The sequence below is a fragment of the Drosophila melanogaster genome, chromosome 3R (genome assembly GCF_000001215.4).
Source record: "Drosophila melanogaster chromosome 3R".
Lineage (NCBI taxonomy): Eukaryota > Metazoa > Arthropoda > Insecta > Diptera > Drosophilidae > Drosophila > Drosophila melanogaster.
Window position 1 is genome coordinate 6,678,651 of NT_033777.3, and position 24,859 is coordinate 6,703,509.

At 42.7% G+C, this 24,859-nt stretch overlaps 7 protein-coding genes and 1 long non-coding RNA gene across 8 annotated transcripts, besides 2 other annotated features; 3 read left to right on the forward strand and 5 right to left on the reverse strand.

Annotated features, from left to right (window-relative positions):
* The first annotated feature begins 2,173 nt into the window (after positions 1-2,173).
* Positions 2,174-2,218: a mobile genetic element.
* Positions 2,219-5,794: 3,576 nt separating this feature from the next.
* Edg84A (Ecdysone-dependent gene 84A) lies at positions 5,795-6,507 on the forward strand. The gene is made up of 2 exons (NM_079523.3): positions 5,795-5,867; positions 5,929-6,507. Exons 1-2 carry the CDS (start codon positions 5,856-5,858, stop codon positions 6,481-6,483), a joined length of 567 nt encoding a protein of 188 aa, NP_524247.1. The 5' UTR covers positions 5,795-5,855; the 3' UTR covers positions 6,484-6,507.
* A 44-nt stretch (positions 6,508-6,551) lies between these two features.
* Positions 6,552-7,157: a mobile genetic element.
* Positions 7,158-8,077: 920 nt separating this feature from the next.
* Ccp84Ag lies at positions 8,078-9,389 on the forward strand. The gene is made up of 2 exons (NM_141420.3): positions 8,078-8,135; positions 8,351-9,389. The coding sequence occupies exons 1-2, from the start codon at positions 8,124-8,126 to the stop codon at positions 8,912-8,914; spliced, it is 576 nt and encodes a 191-aa protein (NP_649677.1). The 5' UTR covers positions 8,078-8,123; the 3' UTR covers positions 8,915-9,389.
* Positions 9,390-10,951: 1,562 nt separating this feature from the next.
* Ccp84Af lies at positions 10,952-11,589 on the reverse strand. The gene is made up of 2 exons (NM_141421.2): positions 11,525-11,589; positions 10,952-11,466 (listed from the first exon to the last, which is right to left on the reverse strand). The coding sequence occupies exons 1-2, from the start codon at positions 11,534-11,536 to the stop codon at positions 11,023-11,025; spliced, it is 456 nt and encodes a 151-aa protein (NP_649678.1). The 5' UTR covers positions 11,537-11,589; the 3' UTR covers positions 10,952-11,022.
* Positions 11,590-12,236: 647 nt separating this feature from the next.
* On the reverse strand, positions 12,237-13,108 carry Ccp84Ae. The gene is made up of 2 exons (NM_141422.3): positions 13,042-13,108; positions 12,237-12,923 (listed from the first exon to the last, which is right to left on the reverse strand). The coding sequence occupies exons 1-2, from the start codon at positions 13,051-13,053 to the stop codon at positions 12,309-12,311; spliced, it is 627 nt and encodes a 208-aa protein (NP_649679.1). The 5' UTR covers positions 13,054-13,108; the 3' UTR covers positions 12,237-12,308.
* Positions 13,109-14,081: 973 nt separating this feature from the next.
* On the forward strand, positions 14,082-14,877 carry Ccp84Ad. Its single transcript, NM_141423.4, has 2 exons — positions 14,082-14,159; positions 14,221-14,877. Exons 1-2 carry the CDS (start codon positions 14,148-14,150, stop codon positions 14,806-14,808), a joined length of 600 nt encoding a protein of 199 aa, NP_649680.1. The 5' UTR covers positions 14,082-14,147; the 3' UTR covers positions 14,809-14,877.
* A 1,620-nt stretch (positions 14,878-16,497) lies between these two features.
* On the reverse strand, positions 16,498-17,621 carry Ccp84Ac. The gene is made up of 2 exons (NM_141424.3): positions 17,521-17,621; positions 16,498-17,456 (listed from the first exon to the last, which is right to left on the reverse strand). Exons 1-2 carry the CDS (start codon positions 17,530-17,532, stop codon positions 16,815-16,817), a joined length of 654 nt encoding a protein of 217 aa, NP_649681.1. The 5' UTR covers positions 17,533-17,621; the 3' UTR covers positions 16,498-16,814.
* Positions 17,622-20,909: 3,288 nt separating this feature from the next.
* lncRNA:CR33938 (long non-coding RNA:CR33938) lies at positions 20,910-21,514 on the reverse strand. The gene is made up of 2 exons (NR_002492.2): positions 21,368-21,514; positions 20,910-21,267 (listed from the first exon to the last, which is right to left on the reverse strand). It is a non-coding gene; the product is annotated as a long non-coding RNA:CR33938 (long non-coding RNA).
* Positions 21,515-23,317: 1,803 nt separating this feature from the next.
* On the reverse strand, positions 23,318-24,227 carry Ccp84Ab. Its single transcript, NM_141425.2, has 2 exons — positions 24,158-24,227; positions 23,318-24,081 (listed from the first exon to the last, which is right to left on the reverse strand). The coding sequence occupies exons 1-2, from the start codon at positions 24,167-24,169 to the stop codon at positions 23,428-23,430; spliced, it is 666 nt and encodes a 221-aa protein (NP_649682.1). The 5' UTR covers positions 24,170-24,227; the 3' UTR covers positions 23,318-23,427.
* Between the last annotated feature and the right edge of the window lie 632 nt (positions 24,228-24,859).

The following is a 24,859-nucleotide window of genomic DNA, read 5'->3' on the forward strand; positions in this document are numbered from 1 at the left end:
ACTGCCTGTGGTCCCGCTTCCTCTCGTGTGTGCTACATACGTGTTGCGACTGCCGTCTCGCTCGCTCCCTGGGATTCTTCGGATGACTGCCCTTATCAGTGGTTCGGGGGTTAGTCATACGTATATACAAATACCCGTATTTCAACTACCGGTTTTTGGCAGTTGCCGTTTCCATTTAGATTTTCTCGTTCCCTGTTTGCTCGTTTTTTTTTTGCTAGTCGCCATGGCAGGAGCGGATTGACGGCTACTCAAGATGGGAGTTCTATGAAGGAACTTGAAATTATGCAATGAGCTGGTGTGGAACTGGCTGGGGATGATCAGATCTCTAAAATGATCCTTATTAATGGGAAACACTTATATAGATCGTCGGTCCACCTAAGAACATTAAGCATTTTAAAGAAACTTGTTCTAGATCTTACTTAAAATGTTTTGAAACATCCAATTGACAATTCACTTCCCGTATGCCAATTAGAAAAACTTACTATTTCTTATCATCATAATAGTTTTACTCGAAGTCTTCTTCGCCATATATGGAAGTCGGGAAATATAAAGACCATTTATTTCTAATTTAAACTAATTCAAAACTATGCTCTAATCCAAAAAATTGTTGTTGTTATTATTGTTTTTAATTCCTTATATAGGTATTATTTAAAGTACTCTCTGTTAAAAGTATCTGAATGGTTTCTCAAGTGTAATTAAATTCTCTTTATAAAATGTGTATTTATTAATACTAAATAGTAGACAACTCTTCGCCCCGAAAATCTTTTCGCACATGTTTTGGGCCCAGTTCGTGTCCAAGTTAATCCACCCCTGCCGCCTGCTGATAGTATTGAAAGTTACGCCCCTGACCATGCTCATGTCGACGTCTTGTTTTAACTGGAAACCCAATGTTGTGTGTTTGTTTTGCGGTTTTGGCACGTTTTAGCACCTCGAAATTCCCAAATGAATTGACGGACAGGTAAAGAAGAGGAGCTTGCTATGGGATTGGAAATGCGAACCGGGCACTCGGAATGGGTTTTCGGCTTGGGAGCGGACCGGGGTTGCGACCAGGAGGAGCTGCAAACGGATGCTGACTGTGGCAGCTGTCAATCGTCATTTGCACATATGACAGCTCATCTATGGCAGCACTGTTGAATTTAAATCGTCGTCGAACGACTTCCCCGACCCCGACAGACCCCGAATCCTGACATTATCTCCGGACCTTGACTCTGACTCAGTGGGATGCAATTCGTAGGCGCCCCCTAAGAGTTATCCGGTGTATGGGTCTGTCACTTGGCAGGGATAGAGATACAACCGTCAGATATCTTCATGCACCTTTCACGCACAATGCATCATCTTTGGCTGTCTGGAAAACTTCGAGGTTCGCTCCTTCCACTCTCGGATTGGGAATTTTTCGTTTTTTGTTCAACTTGATTGACATTTTCACAAGTTTTTGTCTCTACACTCGCACGGGGAATTTCGGAGGGGGAGGTCGGCTGGAGTGGCCATTCGTTTCGTCCTTTCGGGCGGTCCTGCCCAACGCTCCAAGGTGATTTGTTATATTTTCGGACAGCAGCAATTAATAGTAACAGGATGTGTGCGAGTATCTTTCAGTAATCACATACATATGTATGTACATATACAACTAACATACCACGGCCCAATCCCGATTCCAAGCCTGAAACTATCTCACATGGCTAAAGCGAAATACATGCAAGGCTTAGGTATCCTTGTTTTAGCATTCAGCTAGGATTGGGATCATTTTTGACAGTTCCTGGGGTGTTATGCAATACTTCCTCCCTCAGCCAATCTTTCTTGTCGTAATGAAGTTGTTTAACAATCGTAATTGAGAACTCAAAGATGTTATTGCCTTTAACATTAAAGTTTAAGTATTTATATTTATGTACATACGGCAGAAGCCGTTAATTTACTTTCTCTATGTATTTACTCTTACACGAACATATTGCTGCAATAAACAAGTTATATATATTCTGCTTTTTCTTTTATCATAAAATTACGTTAAGACTGAAGTAGTATAAAGACATTTTTCGATACTTTTGTGTAAATCCATTGTAATGAGAGCATTATGTTTATGGTAAATTAATGACTTTTTAAAATGTAAAACTCTTTGTAATAGTACAAATTATTAATTAGTTGTTTTCATACACGTTACTCGTAGAGTATAAAGGTTTTATACTAGATACGTTGTAAATGATTGAACAGGCAGAAGGAGGCGTTTCCGAGAGACGAAGACGCAGCTCAAATTTGTTTTTTAAATGTTTTAAAATCTCCCACGCCAACTTTTTTGATATTTTAAATTTGCTTGCTAGTCTTGTAATATGTATCGATATCTTACGATAGAGGTTTCTATTGTTTATTTGAATTCCCATTTGAATTGACAATTCGAAGCAACTATATTTTCTAGTATTTTTTGTAGGCGCGGGAGATCAACACTCCTATGTCTATAACATAAACATACAATATTTAAAAATATTCCAGGATAAACATACATACATAATTAAAAGCTCAAAAATAAAATTAAAACATGTACTCATACATATTGAGTACATTGAGTATTGAGTATTGTAATATATGTAAATATATATATATATATACGCATTACCGTTCGTAAATCACATTGATTTGATTACCCTTAAAATTGTATTATTTCTGATCATGATCTGATAGAGCTTTGATCAATTATGATCCACTCAAATCCCAATATAAATGTATGTATATCTGTAAAGTTCATCATATCACAATCGATTAACCATAAAAGCTATTTCCACACCACTCGTTAGTGCATATAAATGTCCAGTCAAGTGCCCGTCGCACACCTTATAGGTTTCGGGGGATTTGTAAGTCGCGCCATCAACGTCTGTTTAGCGCCATGAAAGCGTCGGAAGTAAGATATATGGGCTAGATGACGTTCCCAACAGCCCCGAGAGGCGACAAGCCTCTACAGCCGATCGGAATAGTGGAAAACTGACCACAAGCTGACGCCAAGTTGATGGGGGCGCCGCAGCTACAGCTCCAAAACTTCTGGAACTTGGAGTGCCGCCGTTCGATACGATTCTTGCTACACAGCTCTGGTGTCTCCCCACGGCAGCCCGTATCTGTCCGGTTTTCGGTGTCCGTTGGCCGCTGTCCACTGTCCGTTGTCCGCCGGTTTTCGAGACGTGACGTGACGAGTAACTGGCGTAATTGGCACTGCAACCAAATTGATGGATTGCCCGGCGCCGACTGTCACCGCTCCAAGAACAAAACTTGGCGGTACTTTTCGGGTTTCCTTTGTAATTTTTGGTAAATCGATATTTGTGCCATTTTTTTTTTGTTTCGTTTTCTTTCCTGGGCTTTCGGTTTTGTGCAGCTTTTGACTCGGGCGTTTTGTTCGCTCCTGTAATGATTAATTAACCAAATTTAGTTTATCAAGCTCTGCTGAGACGGCGACGGATGCCTGTTGCATATGGGCCAAGAGTTGTCCTAAGTGTGTACGCCGCCTCTTTAATTGAATTTGAATTCGGGCCAGGCGAACTCGTTAGTTTATGAATAGGATTTTAAGCTTCCTGCACTGATTGAGTTGCTGAATTTATCACATGTTCATTTTTCGGCTAATTCCAAAACCCCTTTGCGTGGATCTTGATCAGTATGTTCTTGATTGATACCTGTAATTGTCGACGCCAAATTTTTTAGAGTTCTTATAGAAATTCCTCCATATAAGTCGGTGGCTTCCAGTCGGCAAGATGAGTCGCCGCGAAGCATATTTAAAGTGCTTCCTTTCTTTTTATAATGCAAAATTGCCCGGTATATTTATTACTCTTTAAATACTTACTCAGTCCATTTAAACAACTCTTAAGTATATCATATTGTTTTTTTTTTCAAAATTTAAAAATTTAATCAAATATGGTTTAATATACATATACTACATTTAAATTTAATTTAATTTAATTAATTTTAATATAAAAGCAATTGTTTACACCTGAATTACATTTTTATGAATTAAAGTACAAAATATGGGATGTTTATAAAAGATCGCTTTAGCGGCTGTAAAATAAAGCGCTTTGTTTTTGGTTAAATTTATAATTCTTAAATGTAAGCCAACATATGATATTCGTCAGAGTTCAACAGAATACAAAAGTTTAAAGCAGAAAGGCTTAAATGTGAGAGGCTAGTTTACGTAAAACGTTTACAAAAGAAAAATATGTATATCTTTTATGAGGAAGGAGTCGCTTCTCACTGCAACAACATCTCTTCCACGCTGTATTAAACCCTAAAATTCACTTTTTTACATAAGGCAATTGGATGATATTTTAAATATGTTTTATGTGTGTGTTTTAGGAAATGGTTATATGATATATGCGACTCGTCTAGAATGTCCTTAAAATTGGCGTTTGTTTCATGGACTACAAATATAAAGTACTATTGAGAAAAAAACCAAAGAAAGCGTTATTAAAACTTTGCCCGTTTCCGAAGGCTGATTGTTTGTTGTAAATGACAAGCTTATTATGTTTACTTAATTTAATCTTTTGTGTAATTTGAGCACGATAAACATAACAGAAGAACTTGTGATTGACCTTGACTGTTTAAAATGCAAATTTATGCTAAAACCGGCTTGTAAGTGATAATAAAGCCAACCGGCATTAAGAAAATCCTATGGCACGGCCACAGTCTTTCATTTTTGAAACGGATAAAGTTAAAGCGAGACAACAGTCTGCACACTCTCATTATCCGCTTCGCAGCAGAAGCGAACCAATCGGAGCAGACTTCTCCATGGAACAGCCCCTACTGCTACAACAGTCTATCTACCCTTGTTTCCCTGGAGAAGTACGATGTTTGTGCAAAGCAGCTGAACAAGGAAGTCGAAGTAATGCTTACCCATAGGATTTATTTGTTGATTGGCAGGCAGGCAATTGAGTGAGTCTCGTGGTGAAAGTAAAATACTTTTGGAACATTTAGAAATGTCAAAGCATTGAAATATAACGAAGAAATCAGATAAGGAAAAACAATTGCGACGCTTTTATTTTAGTCTCGTAAGGTAATTTTTAAGCATTTCGTGAATTCTTTTTTATTAATTTTAAAGTTACATTTTTTTTAAATAAAACATATTTTAATATACATACATATAAAACATTTTTGTAAACCGTTTTGTTACCTGTATATATGTATTTGTTTGATTTATTTCTAAGGAAAGCGAAATCAGGAAATTTAGCACCACCTGTTGGTCAGCAAGAAAAAATATTCTTGCATACTTTTGGGCTGACTATGAATATTCAAAAAATTGCTCCCAAAAGGTAATGGTTTTTTATTTCGGTCTAATACTACAACTAATGAGCCATAGCAGTACATTATAAATTCGAAGTATGTCTTTGCATTAGGGCTTATATTTTGGGCGACATATTTGAGCAGTCTGCAAACAATCGGCAAAATTTTATAAAAATGTTTCCTGTCTTAGTTACAATATCATCAATTTGAAATTGAGCAAGGCGATTATTATTATATTTGCAAGTTGTCCTTAAATAAGGAAGTTAATAAAAAAAACATACAAATTATCAAATTTTGGTGAGGAATGACTCCGCGAAATTATGGACGGAGCCCATATCCCGGACAGCAAGTAAAAAACGGTCTGAAAACCTGCCGATTGCCCGATAAACTTGTTGGGGCATCTCAACGCCAATTAAGCGGTCTACAAAGTGACTGGGCTGGAGGTCCCCGCGATGACCTTGTTAAGATCCAGATGCAGAAACAGGCCACTGTGGCACTGGGTGGACGGCAAGGAAGCCGCCTATAAAAGCCGATGTGAGTACCGTAGTGAACTTGTGTAAAATCAACTACCGACAGGAGCAAACCTAATTCATCAACCTAAAAATTCGATCAGCATGTTGGTTAAGGTATATCATGTGTTATTTACAAGTTGGCTTGCCTTTATCCTAATCCTTTAACCACGTACAGACTGCGCTATTTGTGACCCTCATCGGCTTGGCTCAAGCTGGTCCACTGCCAGCGAAATCATCTGGAAGTGAGGACACCTATGATTCTCATCCGCAGTACTCATTTAACTATGATGTTCAGGATCCAGAGACAGGAGATGTTAAGTCCCAGTCGGAGTCTCGGGATGGCGATGTAGTCCACGGTCAGTACAGCGTGAATGATGCCGATGGTTACAGACGAACCGTGGACTACACGGCCGATGATGTCCGTGGATTCAACGCCGTGGTGCGTCGTGAACCACTTTCCAGTGCCGCGGTGGTTGTGAAGCCACAGGCTACAGCAGTCGTTCCAAAAGTTCAGTTAAAGCCTCTGAAGAAGTTGCCAGCCCTGAAGCCGCTTTCTCAGGCATCGGCTGTGGTGCACCGATCCTTTGCACCGGTGGTCCACCATGCCCCAGTGACCCATGTCGTGCACCACGCAGCTCCGGCGCATTCTTTCGTCTCTCACCACGTTCCCGTGCTGAAGACTACCGTGCACCACGCCCATCATCCCCATGCCATTTCATATGTGTTCTAGAACCCGAATAAAACTCTTTAAAATAACTGTGGATTATATTCTTTGTTTCTTCTCTTCATATACGATATATAAGTTTTGCATTAAGAAGAGGTGACTGCCCAGAAGTGTCATTTAATGGATCAGCAATCCCACAAAGTAATTGCATAAAGTACCTTGGCTTGCACCTCGATCGCAGACTAACGTGGGAAAAACACATAAAAGCAAAGCGCCAGCAACTAAATCAAAAAAGTTTGAAGATGACCTGGTTGCTTGGCCGAAAATCCAAGCAACCACTCTGGAAAATAAAGTCCGTTTATACAAAGCTATACTAAAGCCCGTGTGGACTTATGGCATACAGCTTTGGGGTACTGCCAGCAACTCAAATATTGAGATTCTACAACTCTACCAATCGAAAATATTAAGACAAATTGTTAATGCTCCATTTTATATTTCAAATGCAAGTATCCATAAAGTCTTAGGAATAAAAAATATATAGACAGACTAAATAATAATAACAACGTCAGAAGATTTAAAAGATTTCACGTGCTAGATCTCCCCGACAGGTTTTAAGTATTAAAACATAATATGAGTAGGGTATGTAGTAGGGTTTAATGGATAACTACTGCCTCTGTTAATTTAAGATTAATTATACAATTTACTTCTTATACTTTTTTAAGACAGATTGTAAATAAAAAGAGAGAAGAAAAAAAAATATATACTATATGGTATAGAACTTATAGCTTATATATATTTTCCATTTATAACAACATAAGCTTCTACATAACGAGTATGGTTATCCTATAGAGGGTAACAATAGTGATTCCAAAGCAACATGTAAGAACATTAAAAGTCGTGTCATGGGCATTCCAAATGCCGCCAAAACATCCGCAATCACTTCTGTTATTTTTGGGTGGGCATTCGGAAGTGAGGTGTCGCACTAAAGTTAAGCTCGAAATCCAATTAGCGTTCAACTGGAGCGACAGCCAGCGTAAACAAACGTTTAAGGTCGTCGGTGGGGCGGTGGGGTTACTCGAAATCTGCTGGCCAGGGGACTGGGATTGGAAATCGGTATGGGTGCCTCGGCCGGCAAGTGCACAGCCAATTTGAAAAACCGTTGTTATGCATTTGCGCATGCGCTGCATACGATATGGTGGCTATTAGCGAGCGATCACTTTTCGAAAGCGCAAGCAAATGGCAGCCGATCATCATTACTGCTGGATCGATTGGTGGTGGGGGTTTCTGGGGCAGGGGACGTGGACGTGGACCCGTACCCCAAGTGCACGTTCGGGTATGCGACTTCTGAGGCCAATATTAATTCGGCTGGGCTGCCCGCTCAAGTCCAATTCAATCAAGAAGACATTATGCTCGCCGCGGCTTTGTCACCGCGCAGCCTTGGCAGCGTGCCGCCCACCGCCGTCCTACCTCAAATTATGGCCCGCTCGTCCCCCACAATGCTCCCCTTAACCGCACCAGCAAGAGCCGCTTCTAGTCTTGAGCGTCTCGCATTTGATATGAGCGGCGTGGCTCTGTGACGCAAGTGCACGTCGCTGACACCGAACCCGGGCAGAGTGCCATCGAGGCGGTATAAAAGCCCCAGTTGGACGCTGTTCAAATCAGTTCAACACCAAATTCGGTATCTAGAGCAACCCAAACAACCAAAAATGGCATTCAAAGTAAGGACACAGTTCTAAAGTGTTGGAGACAGTGATGAATCAGTGACGAAAACATAGAGGACTATTAAATCAGTTCAATGAAATCGATTTGCCCACTTTTATTACATTTTTGGAGCTGCAACTAATGCTTGAACAAATGCTTCATTAGTTGAAAAGAACAACCCTCGGTATTAGATAGTCAAACTAATTAGAGAAACTCTTTTGAACAATTGCAGTTCACCATTCTTTTCGCCGCCTGCATCGCCGTGGCCAGCGCTGGCATCATTCCCGCCGCCGCTCCACTGGCCGCCGTGGCCCAGGTTGAGGAGTACGATCCCCATCCTCAGTACACCTACGGCTATGACGTCAAGGACGCCATCTCTGGTGACTCGAAGACCCAGGTGGAGACCCGCGAGGGCGACGTTGTCCAGGGCCAGTACTCGCTGAACGACGCCGATGGCTACCGTCGCATTGTGGACTACACCGCCGATCCCATCAACGGATTCAACGCAGTGGTGCGCCGTGAGCCCCTGGTGGCCGCCGTTGCCGCCGCTCCTGCTGCCGTCGTTGCCGCTCCAGCCCCAGTTGTCCGTGCCGCCGTCGCTGCCCCCGTGGTCCGTGCCGCCCCCCTGACCACCACCTACGCCGCCGCCCCAGCCCCTCTCGCCTACGCCGCCGCCCCAGCTCCCCTCGCCTACGCCGCCCCCGCGCCCGTCGTCAAGGCCGCTCCTCTGGTCGCCGCTGGACCCGCCATCGTCAAGACCCAGTTCGCTTCGCCTCTTATCTCGTACGCCTATTGAAATGCTCAGGAATAGGCCACCACGACCCGATAATTGCCGTTAGTTGTTACTGAAATAAAGGATGTGATCTAATTGAATGAATATCGAGTTGGCTTCTATTATGTTTGGCAATGCGTGTGCTTCATTACCTATAACCTATACAGGATATAGATCTGTCGGGTTAGAGTGTTAATACTGCAATTAATCAACCCTGCAGTTTTGCTGTCCGTAACCATTATTTTGACACAAACGAAAGATATTAGAACCACCTATAAGTATGACAATCGACTGAATGTCCCAATCTACATTTAAATTCTTATCTGTAGGGGCGCAAATTTACATAACACATAAGATTATGGAAACATTAAAGAAAAAAATTGACTTTAAAAGCTTGGATAAAAGATTTGGAATATTTTCGACGATTTTTAGGAAACATTTTTTGTTGAAAATACTAATTTTTGTGTTTCTTAGACAAATAAAAACGTTTAACTAAATTACTCATTTACTTGGACCATTTGATACAAATTATTTGATATGAGCATTTTTAACATACATATAAGCTTGTTCATATATACTGTCATATATACTGTCATATATACTTTCTAAAATTGTTCTATAATGCCCTCACAAATTAATACTCTTGAAAAGAAGTGAAAATAATACGGTCTTTTGTTTCCCATCATATAAATTGTGTTATTCTCTGCCACATTCACAACATTACAATCAGATAAAATCCTCATTTAATTCACTTCTGGTCGGCTACAACCGAAACTTTCACTTTCACTCTCCCACGACCATTTTCAAGGTCGTCGCTGAAAGAAAGAACGCGTGTTAAGCGAAAGATACTGACAAAATAGCACTCACTGCCGCAATAAAGAAACAATGAAGTAATGTCGCATAAGTGGACAGCGAAACCGCAGTTCAACACGTCAAAGAACGCAAACAAATGCGCAACAAAACAACGGCAGAAGTAAGGTCCATAAAGTGGTTCCAGCGCATATAAATTGAAATTGAAAGAGGGAAGCCCCAAAGTCGTTTACTCATTCATGGAGCCAGTGTAAGCGGGGCTTTTGGGTCTGGTCTGGTTTGGTTTCAATGCGACACGAGCATGATTGTAATTCGCCTGGTTAACTTTATGTGCCTCGACGCGAGTTGCGCATGCGCGCTGGCATTAAATCTGAACTGGTGGCGTGAATCTCTGGGCCGATGTACTTACATGCTAAACATGGGAATGGGAATGGAAATGGGCAGCCAAGTCCGTTCGCTCCAACGGTAATTAACAATGCCAACTGACTTTGACCTTAACCCTCGCCGTCGGTTGTCCGTCGTCCGTCGTCCGTCGTCCGTCGTCCGTCGTCCGTTGTATGTTGTCCACTGTTTACTGTCCTCTTTGAGGTACCTTGGCATATTTGCACTTGTTCGGGCTGGAAAGTCGGCTGGCTGGTCAGATAAGGAGAATATGTAGTTTGGGTCCCATGATGTCGCGTATATCATTCTCAAGTGGACCCCAATAATCGAGGGACTTGGCGAAAGGTTTCTGGCCACTTCAAAGCTGCAGCATAGTGACCTTAACTGGTTTTCAAGAGCGGACCGCATTACATGCATTAAATTCAATAAGCCTTCGACGCAGATGGTTTTATTGAAATGTTCCGATCGATGCGTTTCTTTCCGATCGGATGTCTACCCCAATTTTCGTTGATTGGTGTAAAATGGGTCGGACGCGAACGCCTGATCAATTTGGGCCCTTAATGACTTATTACCGGCAGAAAATTGATTACAAAGTGCATATGCTGGAGAGGGATTTAAGAGGAGCCAAGGTGATGCAGAGTAAGCAGCTCCAGTGACGTTTTTCGTTGGTACCAGGCGGGCTCCCACTTGATGGTCATCTAAGTTGCTTACTGGGTGCTTTTGTGTAACTTGTAATTCTTAGATTTTTTCAATATTACGAATTTACTTTAACAATACAATATATAAATATATGTATAATATTTTGATTGACTAATGCCTGCTAATGAGCGAGATCCCTTACAAGACGTAAAGAAAAATGCGTTTCGATTTCTTTCAGCTTACAAATATTCAACAATTTATTTGATCTACAAACGGATTCAACAAATCAGTAGGAGAGTTCCTCAGTGGTGCTGGTGGTAGGCCACTGGGATAGGGGCAGCAGCCACGGCCACAGGAGCCACGGTCTTCACCACGGTCTTCACGTGATCCAGGGGAACGCGGTTGACGACGGCGTTGAAACCGTTGACCGGGTCGGAGGTGTACTGGACAATGCGCTTGTAGCCATCGGAATCGATCAGGGAGTACTCGCCATGGACCACGTCGCCATCACGCTCCTCAACCTGACTCTTCGAGTCTCCGGAAAGGGAGTCCTGGACATCGTAGGCGAACTTGTACTGGGGATGGGGATCGTATTCCTCGGTGGCCTTGGTCAGAACCGGCTGGGCGTGGGCAACGGCGACAGGTGCTTGGGCGTAGGTGGCCACGGCGGGGGCGGCGTGATACACCTGCTGGACGGGAAGAACTCCGGCACTGGCGGCCGAGATGAGGGCGAGAACAGCGAAGAACTGTGGGAGAAAAGAGGGGTAATTGAAAGGATCGGATATTCATGTAAGGATTACCCACCTTGAAGGCCATGGCTCTGGACTTGGAGGAGGGCTGGTGGTGGTTATCCGTTAACTGCTGCGAAGACGGTGAAGCTGTGGAATGATTTACTGGAACACGAGCTTTGCTTTTTATACCCACTGAACGTGTGCAAAGCAAAATGCGAATAACGAATTGAAACTGATTAATTCGCTGTTGGGCAAATCATTTTTGTCACTTTTTATTTTATACATTTATTATTGTATTACCGCTATGCTATTTACCTTATTACTTTATCGACTGGAATATGGGCACTTACAACTGCCCACGCCGGGGGCCAGAGATACTTTTATGCAATCCGCATCCAAATCTAGTGCGGCTTAGTGTCTTGGGAGAGACCCTCGGATTTTGGTGCCTATTGCGAATTAAATGCTTTCACCATTCTGCCTTGAGTGGTATATCATGTTACCGGGCAGCTCAAAACGCTTGGAACTGACCTACACTGATTACATACTTTGAATTGAAAAGCACATTAGACGATAATAATAAATATATTTCAATGCACACTTCAAGAATCAAGAATAAGTTAGTCTGCTTAAAAGCAAACTGATGGATTAAATAAGAGTTTTTACGGATACTAGTCAAATCATGGGAACAATTAAGAAAGCTTTGAAATATGCTTGAACTGAATTTCAATTGAGTTGGTAAAAATATAACTTAATTTCTAAGCCCAAATAAAACCACAATTCAAATTAACATATCAAATCACATTTTATTATCATAGAAACAAAACAAGGGTTCAAAATAACAGCGGTCGCATGGGTGTTTACAATTGGGCGACGGTGTACGCAGGGGCGGTGTACCGCAGAGGCGTGGCATAGGCAGCGGTACGCAGAACGGGAGCGGGAGCAGCCACCGCCAGAGGGGCGGAGCGGACGAACGGAGCGGCAACTGCTAGGGGAGCGGACTTGATCAGAGGAGCAGCGACGGCCACTGGAGCGGAGCGCACAATGGGAGCTGGTGCGGCCAAGGCGACAGGGGCGATGGGGGCGACTGGAGCGGCCTTGACCAATGGGGCAGCAACCTTCAGCAACGGCTCGGCGGCCACAACAGCGGCAAGGGGTTCACGGCGGACGACGGCGTTGAATCCGTTAATGGAATCGGCGGTATAGGTCACGGTGCGCTTAAAGCCATCGGCGTCGATCAGGGAGTACTCGCCGCGGACCACGTCACCATCGCGCTCCTCCACATGCCCCTTGTTGTCGCCGGAAAGCGTGTCCTGCACGTCGTAGCTGTAGGTGTACTGAGGATGCGGATCAACCTCCTCCAACTCAACGGTCTTGGCCAAAACTGGCACCGGAGCAGAAGCCACTGCCACTGGAGCAGCAGTTCTAAGGACGGCGCCATGGGCCACGGCGAACAGAGCCAAAGCGATAACAATCTGCGGAATAAATTACACTCTTTTTAGGATTTTTTTTTCCAAGATAAAAAGGCGAAGGCAGTCTGGTAATCCACTAGTAGTCCCCCGGAACGTTTATCCTCCAATTGGTAGCACAAACCTTTGCTGCCATTGTAGTTGGATGAATTTGATTAACTGCTGTCTTGAGCCGAAGCCAAACACTGAATGTCTGACCCATTGTGGGCCGTTTATTTTATACGCTACTTGGTGACATTGATGACACCTAATTGGAATTCATTTTTGGCGCATCACCTCGAGCGGCGCCGGTGGCATGTAAAAATTGTCACGCACCTTCTTCAGTTCTGCCAATTTCGATCGGTCGAAATAACCAGCTGCACTTAATTGATTACGCCAAGCCAATTTTAATTACTATTTTCCTTAAACTTGGAGTCTTCTTATTCAATTTTGTTGTTTTTCTTTTGGAAAGTACAACAAAGTAAGTGTGTATAATTGAACCCATTTTTTATAAAAAGGGAATAAAAGTTCTGATCTTATTTGTTTAAATATTTGCTAGTCAAATTATTAAATACGTTTTGAGTTTGTATCCATAGGTTTGTCTTGGTGAGGTATAATGAATATTTTATGTTGGGATCATAATTTGATTATTATGTATTTAAAACACATTTCCTACAAAGTTGTATAATTTTATTAACCTACATAAAATATTACAAATATGTTACAAAAAAAAGTTTTAAGCATGTTAAAAAGCTGTTCGCCTGTGAACTATCTTCAAATTTTGGAAACCAAAGGTGGGTGATAAAAAATAATAATTTTAATTTAATAAAGCTACGATAATTTAGATGTTTTGAGTTAATATCTTTTTAAGCGACCTTTTTGCCACAATATTAACTGTCTTGTAAGCTAACTGGATTTAGTAAGCAGTGATGTCACAGCGCACGCTCTCCGTTTCTCTCGGATAAATTGAAGTTATTTGATGACAAAACACAGAGATACAAAGATTGAGCACGCCTTCAAGCTTCACTTTTCCCTCTCCACACACGTTTAGCATAAATGAATTGCACTAATTACGCCAAGAGCGTGGCCCGCCGGCAAAAGCGAGTTCGGCCATTCAATGGTAGCAGCAGCTGAAGAAATAGCTCCATCTCGGTATATAAGCCAAGTGTTGGCCCAGTAGCCCTCACAGTTCATTTTGCCTTCCAACAACCAACAGCAGCAGCAGCAGCAGCCAAATCAATCCAAATCAAAATGGCATTCAAGGTTCGCCCCGAGGACTTAGCCCCGCCAAAGACCCACATCCTAACTGCTTTCCCTCTTTCAGTTCATCGCCCTCTTCGCCCTGATCGCCGCCGCCAGCGCCGGTGTTCTGCCCGTCCAGCAGGTGTACCACGCCGCCCCCGCCGTGGCCACCTACGCCCAAGCACCTGTCGCCGTTGCTCACGCCCAGCCGGTTCTTGCCAAGGCCGCCGAGGAGTACGATCCCCATCCCCAGTACAAGTACGCCTACGATGTTCAGGACTCCCTCTCCGGAGACTCCAAGAGCCAGGTGGAGGAGCGCGATGGCGACGTGGTCCGCGGAGAGTACTCCCTGATCGACGCCGATGGCTACAAGAGAACCGTCCAGTACACCGCCGATCCCATCAACGGATTCAACGCCGTTGTCAACCGTGAGCCCCTGGTCAAGGCCGTCGCCGTTGCCCCCGTTGTGAAGACCGTCGCCGCTCCCGTTGCCCACTACGCCGCCCCTGCTGTCGCCCATTACGCTGCTCCCGCTGTGGTCAAGACCGTGGCTCCGGTTGCCCACTACGCTGCTCCCGCCGTGGTCAAGACCGTGGCTCCAGTTGCCCACTACGCCGCTCCTGCTACCTACACCTCCTACGCCGCCCCCGCTGTTGCCTACCACCACTAAGAACTGTCATTTTACGTTTCTCAACCCATTACTGTTATAGTTTTACAATTGCCTCCTACAAATACACACAAATATTAAAAAAAATTTTTTTTTTTATTTTCATCTATTGATCATCTATTTTCATCAACGGCAGCTGAAACAATTTCGGATTTGTTTTATCCGGATAAAATTGAGTCAAGGAGATAGCGTCTTCATTAATGACATTCTAATGTGTTTCAATTAGATGTGTTAGCCATATTTAATACCTATAAAAAATACTGCAAAATCTTTACAAAAATAAAAAAAAAATCTCAAATATTTTGTTTAAATAATATGTGCAATTTTAAAACCATCAGCTTATATTTTTGATTGCATTAGATATTTTTATATTGATAGGGTATTGATGAAGTTATGATTAAAACTAACAGAGTCAACATAAAAAAGTTAATTCTTGAGAGTTATAGATATAACAATATTATTTTAAATATTTTTTTAAAAATGTATGATATGTTTATACCCTGCGCGTCTATCTAATCAAACTAAGCTTAATAAAATATGCAGTTGATAATAGACTATCAGATACGCTTTAGATATCATCAGCAAGTTTTATAAGTTCGATATCTCGTAGTTCATATGAGCAGACTGACACACAGGGAGCCGGATCCTGATGAAAATTACACAAATCTTATAGTTTCCGGAACGCTTTCATTCGCAAATAACCAGAGCATAATTCAAGCTAATTAGGTTCACCTAAGGTAGATTCTTTAAGCTTTAAAAAAGTATACCATAATTTTTGAGCGTATTTAACAAAATATCACATGTTGTGATTTCAATGGGATCCAAGGTGGGCATTGGCCAGTGCCGAGGCTGTCGATTATTATCCCCCGTGTGCCGGCACTCAACCGTTGCCAAAGCCAAGCCCAAGTCGAGCAACCCAGCTGGCCAACAAAGAGGAGCGAAAGGCCAAGAGGTCTGGCTAATGTGGTTGCGCTAGACCTTTGTGTGGGAAATGTGGAGCAAATTATTTGTTGGCCGCAATTGGACACACATATTTCGGGTCCGAGTCAGCGGCAGAGCCTGTATAGTCGTATAAGTAGTTGTTGTCGGACTTGATACCAGCAAATATGTCCCAAGTAATTTGAGATTCAATTTGTGTGCGACATTAAAATTGCAAAAAGTGCGATTGTTGCTACCGGATATTTTGGCAAGTCTAAAAACCGGTCTCGATTTACCCCTCTCCATTGAAGTGCGAAAATCGAGCACGGACAAATATTCGCGCTAAATTACCACGCTAATCATGACCAATCGGGAAATACTAGCCAAGTGCTTAAAATGTAAATCTCACACTTCATAAAATTAATGTCAATTGTTCTTTTTGTACGCACTTTTCATTTATAAGGCGTTTGCAGACTCACATGGATCGGCAAGCTGGCTTCAGATGGATATTGCTGAATGTAATCCCAAGAGAACACGATTCCGTATGAATACATTCCTCATCAGGTCAGCTTAAGGCGTTTTGATATGAAATAATGCGAATCATTAATTCGAGCTTTTGGCAGTGATCTGTCCTTGACATTCCAGTGGCAAAGTCTCGAAGGTTTTTTTGAGAAACTTTGTTTAGGTACCAAAGAAATCCGACTTGGCTAAAAGCCAATATTTAGTCTATTTTTAAGTGCATTTTTCAAGTCAAGCAAAAAACAGTTTGACTTTGTTAAAAAAAGTTGAATCTTTAAGTAACATAGTTTACAAAATTTCTTTTAAAAGAACTACTGTAATCTTATAAATTTACGTTTCTTTTCGGAAAGAATGATATATTTCTTAAACTAATTATCCCAAAATAATGCATATTATAGATCCTGAAAAGTCATAACAAATCATATTACATAGATATATGAAAGTTTTATTGAGAATATTTACAAACAGGTTACGACTAATCAACAGAACTAGGTTAATGAGCTAAATGAGTTCTCATAATGGGATGCACAATAATACTTTCGCTTGTCATGTGATCTGTGGCTGGAAACTCCTTACTGGTGGTGGTAGTACTCATGTCCTTCGTGGGCGGCCTGGGCGTGGGCAGGGGACTCGTAGCTGGCATAGTGGTGCTGCTGGTGCTCCCGCTCCTGCGGCTGCTCAGCCTGGTGGGTGGCGTAGGCGGGGGCGGTGTAGGCAGGGGCTGCGTAGGTGGGAGCGACATAAGCCTGGGAAGGGGAGGCGTAGCTCTTGATGACGGCAGCGGCGGCGGCAGGAGCGTGGTGGTACTGAACAGGAGCTGCAGCCACCACCTTGTGGTGCACATGGGCCAGGGGCTCGCGGTGCACAACGGCATTAAATCCATTGACGGAATCGGCGGTGTATTTTACAGTACGACGGAAGCCATCAGCATCATCCAGAGAGTACTCTCCCTGCACCACATCCCCATCCCTAGACTCCACCTGGCTCTTCGAGTCTCCGGAGAGCGCATCCTGCACATCGTAGGCGAAGTTGTACTTGGGATGTGGGTCATCGGGATAGACCTCATGGCCGTGAGGATGGATCTCGTGCTGCTTTTGGTAGATCACATGCTGGGGCTGGTGGGCCTGGTACAGCTGGGGATGCTGGTCGTGCTGCTCCACAGGGATAAGTCCAGCGGACACGGCTGCCAGGCAGCAGGAAACCAGAGCAACGAGCTGGAATGGTAAGAAAACAGTATAGTCTGTTGCCAAGGTGCAAATTACATCAGCCTTGGCTTACCTTGAAAGCCATTTGGCGAGCGTTTGAGGTTGGTTGGCAAATTGCAGAGCGAAAGAAGCGAGACTGTGTCCTCCTTCTGTGGAGTGCGTGCTTTGAATAATAATTGAACCGCCGATGCATTTGTATTTATAGACGAAATTTTCGTTGGCCCATTGTCTCCCCGCCGGCCTTTCTTTCACTTTTTAACTCGGTTGCTTACAAAAATCACTTCGATCGTAATTCATTTGCATGCCTCCTTCTCCGCCGATCGCTAGATTTACCCAAAAAGATTTGCACCCACGAGTCACACCCATTTCGCTATTGTTATGAATGGGAAACGGACGGGGAATAGCGGACAAAGCAACCAAAGTCGTTACAAACAAAAGACTTAAGCGAGCAACCCACCGCGGATCATCGGCTTGAAGATCCGGGGATTGAGGCTTGCGGTTGTGGGGCACACTCAAGTCATGTAAGTAACCCAATAAATCGCTGCTTGATCGATGAACAGCATTGCACTTGACACAAACGCGCACAATCGGTAAAAATAGAGAAATACATATGTATATGTACATGTATCCTCCCCATGGTAAATGACCCAAAAAAGATGCATGATCACCTTTGAGCTTTCAGGTTGAAGCTTTCTGCTCTCAGCTTTACAGCTATAATTGTGGCATTGGTAAGTGCTCAATCATGGTCGAAGTCGAATTGGGCAGGAAAGTGACTCAACCGGCGACCAAGTGATGTAATAACATATTGTGCGGGGGCTGGCGACGAAAGAATTGCAATAGAAGGCCAAAGTAGAAAAAGTAATCAAATGTATCACAATTATATGTTTTCTTTGGCTAAACTGAATCACTTGTGGTACATTTAAAAAATAGATAAAAACATATATCAATAACTGCACAATGTAGGTTTTTTAATTTATATAATAATTGTTTACCGTAACGTTTATTTGGACTGCAAGCTTTTTGACAATATCTTTTTCACACTCGTAACCAATTATAAATATTAATATCAAAGAAGCCAGCTATTAAATATTTGCCCGAATTTTATCTAAAAACCCACCTGGATATTTAATATCTTAACTGGAAACTTGTTACGACTAATCTATATCTATATATTGAAAATCAAGTCCTGGTAGCACTGACCGCTTAAGGCCAATTTAATTAGTCACTCACTTTGAGTTTCAATTCACATCAATTAAATTTAGTTTCATTTCACTATTGTGCAAAAGGCCCGAGCTCATTATTCGACAATCAAACAATGAGTCTAGAGATTATAATAACGATTCAAATCTCGTCTGACGTGCGTCTGACCGCGAGTCAAACCAGTTCCTGTTTGCTTCTATTCCACCAAGTCATCGTAGGAATGGGTGCTAAAATTGAAAGGGAAATGCCGGTAAACTGGATCCGTTAGATAGAAAAATGAAATACCAACCGGAAGCTAGTTACTAGCTACTATCCTACGTGCTTAGTCACGTAACGATCAAATGTGTTCTTTTCGCGAGGAGTTTAAATTCAACGAGAAGTTTTTATTATTTCATATATTTTAATGCCTAAGGAATATGTAAAGCTCGTTGTTTATATTTATAATTGATTTAATCAAGAAATGTCTCTCAGCTTTACCATGCCAACATTTCTATTTATTTATATTTATTTATTTAAAACAAAAATCAAAAGCACTCATTTAAAACCAAGCCAGTATCATATATATTTTTAAATTAAATTAAGTCTCTTCTTTCAGGAGCTCATATATATTTGTCTATTTAAGCATTTGCTTACCTGAAAGCATTTTGCCAATGCATGTTGCATATCTTTACCAATAATTTTTTAGTAGAAGTGGACTTAATTGCGTCCGAAAGAGTAATGATAGCATTTCTTTGGTAGTCTGGAGATATGTTTGAATATGTAAATATTATTAAATATTTCTAGATGTATTTGCATTTAAGAAATGGCGTTCTTACACTTAGAAGAAGCAGTAAAATATTTGACAATATTTTATTATTAAATATGCCGCCATTCATGGTTCATTTGAGGAGTTTTTCGGGTGCATGCAGACGGTATTCTTGCGACTTTCCCCAGAGAAAACTCACCCGCCTCGGCCTCATTCGTCAACCAGCATTTTGGGTTTTGCCTGTCAGCGTTTTAAGGTATTTGGGAGAGAGGTGCTGGACCAGGACAACTAAGCCACATGATGCCGATGTCGTCCCATGTCGTCGACTACGCACATTTCTGACAGAAGCGGTGAAAATTTAAGATTGATCACCGGGCCGAGTGTTTGCTGGAAATTGGTTGAGCTGTTTGGATGTCCGGGTGTCCGGGTGTCGAAGTCGAGTGCCGGCTAAAACCCAAATAATGTTGGAATATGTATATGCGTGGCACAGCCGTATCCCCGAAGGATATGCCAGACCGAGAGATAGGAAGTAGGAGTGGCCGTCAGATCGGCTTAATTTAATTAGCAGACTTTTCCGCCCCTGACCAGCCACGATTCCCACTGTGGGGTCAATGCTGCGCCGAATTAAAAAATTCCAACGGAACGAATTTGTATTGAAAATAATAAAAGTAATCACTTCGGTAGCCTGCTGACCGTCATCGGCCGGCTAACTGGAAGGCATTGTCTCTGTTGGACAACTGTTGAAAAAACGTCTGTTAATTACAATTTAGTTTGCTTAATTTCCGAGGGAAACACTCGAGCCGAGCACTTTGAGTACTGGCACTTGTTTGGCCTAATCATCGGCGAGCGCACTTTACCAAGGGTTAAGCTGGAAATAGTTTATGTCGATTACAGTGCGGAGTAACCACTGTCCAGCCGGCGACTCGAATAATGCCAATTAAACTTGCACAGAAACCAGTCCACTTACCATTTTTTATTCATGTCTCAATTTTGGCAGTAGTCACCACACCAACAGCAGCAGCACCTGTGCGTACACCTTTGAAATCTGCTGACTGTTTGCTGGATTTCTTCTGGTGGCAATCGGCTCACATACAGTTTATAGGCTTTGCTGCCGGACCTGACCTTGATACACATAAATTATTGTTCGTACTGTGGCCTTTCTTGTAAGATAATAACGAAATATTTGAGTACTATTTTTAAGATCGCACAGCAAAGTAAAAGTCACAGAGGTGACGAATAAGGTACAAAACATGGGTGTGTCCAGGATAGTTATTGAAAATATTCAACAGAATTGTATAATACCTTGCTGAAAAAACTACTAATCATAAAAATTAAGAAATAAAAGGATTTCCAGAACCTTTTAAAAAGCTTGCAACCACGAGTTCGATAAACTGTTGGCGTTTAACTAAGCATCTGACAAAGTTCTTGATCATAGTCTAACAATCTGATCAATCCAACGAATAAGCCGATATAATTCAGATAGAAACCCGAAAAATAAATACACTATGGGATTTTTTCTCTTTTTTTGGTAGCCTATTGTTGTTTTTTGTTTATTGTTTACACCTAAACTTAAACTCAAATGTAAATTTTGTCCAAAGGGCCGAAACGACGTTTGGTGGGTGATGGATGGATGGGTGGTGGATGGCTGATGTGCGGTGTTGTGCGGCCTTCCAACGATTCAATGTTCCGTGATGAGTACCAATAGGTGTTCTGGCCAGGTGCTAGCCCCGATGGAGCCTTAGCTCTTAGTTCTTGGACGGATCCGGGTGTTCATAGTCAACAATTGGGTGTTGATGTGGGATGTGGTAGCCGAGTCCATACGTTTTTTTGTTATCTTCAGCTAGCAACTGCAAGGCCGATACAGAAGGGTTAAATCTGAAAACATAGTAATAGTTAAATTATGCATACAAAATTTAAATTATCAACAAAATATTTTATTGTAAATTTCAATTTAACACTCATGCCAAGTAGTTACCTCTACGTATCTGCCATTTGGGTGTGCGGATGCAGGCTGTATCCAGAATAATTGTATCCAAAGATGAGTTTTTGATGGCTGGATTGGTCTGACTGACCCTAAGGCGCGATCGAAAGCTGCTCCTGTTCCCGAACCTCTCGGACTCAACTCAAAACACTGAATGAGCCAACAAGGAGCCCCTGCCTGCTATTTATACGAAAGTCGGCGATCAAAAGCCTGTTTACCCTGCTGAGGTTCGACGATCCTTTAACTCACTTCGTCGGGCATGTTTCTTGATTTTGTCCCTATTCCCTTTGTTTTCCTCGGGCTTGTGCTTTCTGTTTTTGCCCGGTTGCATTGTCAGTTTGCATTGTTGTTTTCTGCTCTCTGGATGAGAATGACGATGGTTAAGTTGAGAAGGGTTTTGGCTGCGTATCGACGAGCCGGAGCACCCAAAATCAGAAATCTTCCACTTGATTAGTCGGACTTCGGCTTCAAAAAAGGGTGATGTCGAAGGAAGCAGTTGGCTAGCTGAGATTACACTCCAAGTCTGACCTTGGACGGCACCTTCAGAACTCTGAGCCCTAAATTCAGAATCGTTCTTTAGAAAAAACAACAGGTGCACGCTGCCTAGCTCCCCTAAAGTTTCAATGGCAGCTGTGGGAAAACTCAGACTCAAACTTGAAAAAGAGTCAGAATTTCAGTTCTCAGCTCCCCCACTTATAATTTTAGCTTCTTAAAATTGGCAAATAATTGTACAAAAATTTTAGTACATCCAAATTTTTCGAGCTTATCAGCTAATTCTGGGAAAGAAAGAAGAGTTTTACCATATGGACGAAATAACTTTTAAATATATCTTACCTCTAAATCCGAAGTTAATCTGAATCTTCTGTAAATAATATGTATACGTTGATTAAAAAATTGTTTGTGACCTGCCTTTTAACTGTTTCACACCAATCATACCATTGATGCGAAGATTACTTACCACTGCCACTTGCTGTTATCTCAACCCATGCATTTTTAATTTAATAGTTGCCGTCATGTTCGCGGATCATACCTTAAACGATGAGCTTATCAAGGGCCACCCACGGCGTCTATGCACAGGATTACCATGTGGCTAATATCCGATTTTTCTTGCGACATTTGAATATCAAATTTGCTTCGTTTACAAAATATTTTAAACATTCACTATTATGAAATAAAATTGGTTTTTTAATGTTCAATGAGCCTTCTGGGCGTACCAAAATCAAATCAACTAATTCATTCCGACAACATCCCACCTTCCAGTAGAAATCATTCTACGTTTTAGTAAATAATGAAGAATGATCACAACGCCCATCGAGCTGCCGATGATTGCTCCGTCATTCTGGTAGCTATAGGTACCCGAATAGTTGGGGTCCGGCCGTACGCCCATGTAGCCCGGCTGGCCGGGATGGCCCATTTTATCACCCGGCCATTTATCACCCGGCAAGTAAAGTCATGACCCCATAATTTCCGTTTTATATTACAAAAATTAACAACAAAGGGATTCTCTTTGCATTGCGGTGGACGAGTCCTGCCATTTAAATGGAAATGACCGACACAAAGCCCAGAAATTTGTCTGCCCTTCAGACAGACAGGGGATCGGGATCAGGATCAAGATCCGCATTCGTAACGAAATCATCAAGCAGGCCAACGAAGTTCGTTGCCCCTGGCAGCATCCCTGAAGGATAGCTTAACAAAAGTCCAGACTGCACCACCAAAAGCACCACAAGAATTGCATTGCCCTAATGCTCCTAAGAATCCTTCGGCGAGGCTGGCTCCTACGATGTCTGTGAACTTTTTCGCACACTGAAGGCAAGAACTCGTTATGAAAACAAGCACATAAATAATGCAAACCAGAACAGGACAATGTGAACGACCTCTGAGAGTCCTTTGCCAGGAACTTACCTCTGAATAAGCAACACAAAACACTCTAGTCTTTCGTGATATATGTCTACATTTTTGTATGCATTTTTTTATTGGTGCTGTCAATAAATAAATGAACAGTTATAATAAAGCCAACAATTCTATATATGTACAGCGTCGATTTTAGCCAGGATCTAGTGGTGGTAGGCGACGGCGGGAGCCGAGTACGAGGTGTAGGTGGCAGCGGGGGCGGCATAGTGGGCGGGAGCTGCGTAGTGGGTGGGAGCAGCATAGGTGGCATATGCAGCGGGGGCAGCATAGTGAGCCACTGGGGCCACAGTCTTGACCACAGCAGGAGCAGCGTAGTGGGCAACTGGAGCAACGGTCTTGACCACAGCGGGAGCAGCGTAGTGGGCGACAGCAGGGGCGGCGTATTGGGCAACGGGAGCGGCGACGGTCTTCACAACGGGGGCAACGGCGACGGCCTTGACCAGGGGCTCACGGTTGACAACGGCGTTGAATCCGTTGATGGGATCGGCGGTGTACTGGACGGTCCTCTTGTAGCCGTCAGCGTCGATCAGGGAGTACTCTCCGCGTACCACATCTCCATCGCGCTCCTCCACCTGTCCCTTGTTGTCACCGGTTAGCTTGTCATCGACTCCGTAGGAGAAGCGGTACTGGGGGTGGGGGTCGTACTCCTCGGCGGCCTTGACCACGACCTTTTGGGCGACGGCCACGGGGGCGTGGGCGTAGGTGGCCACCGCTGGGGCAGCATGGTACACCTGTGGGGCGGCGATGGGAGCATAACCGGCGCTGGCCACGGCGACGAAGGCGAGGGCGAAGACAAACTAAATTCAAGAGCGTTAGATATCCAACCGGAATTTCGTATACAGTTGATCCCGGATTTCCATCGAGATGACTCACCTTGAAGGCCATGTTGCTAGGAGTGCTGATTGGTAGTTCTTTACAGAAGTGAACTGGATCTGCGAATGATACTTTTCTGTGTCCGATCGACAACTTTTATAGTAAATCAAGCTGCCAGCTCTGCTCTGCTTTGGCCCAATACGCCGACAGCACGTGTTATTTTCGCGGTGACAGCGAAATATATTAAATGCTTCTCGACTGCGATTGTTGTCGGGCAATAACTTGTACTTCCTGTTCGTGGCGCTAAGCTCAGTGGGTGTGCAAATGCTTGTGGCCACAGATTCTAAACCCGTCAGCACCGAAAGAGTGAAAGATCTTTGGGGAAAGGTTTGCGTAATACCGAAAGGGCTTTGCCGGCCGCAATGTGTGGCTAATTACTTTGTTATATAACGCTGTATAAGATCGCTTTAAGAAGATATACTGATCATATATTTTTTTCTTACAAAGCAAATCGCAAAATTTTGATTAGGTTTTTTTAAAGATTTTCGAATCTTTAGAGTTCACTGTGCAATCTGATTGATATTCTTTAAATACTCTATACATATATGATTATAATTATACGAACGGATTTGCAATCTTAAAGAGTTGAATGAACTTTACACTGTGCTGGATAAGAAAAAACTCTTGAAAAAAGATTAATATTTTTTGAAATTGGTTGACACTACAAAAACTGTGGTTCTAAAAACTAAAAGCTAAGTTGGG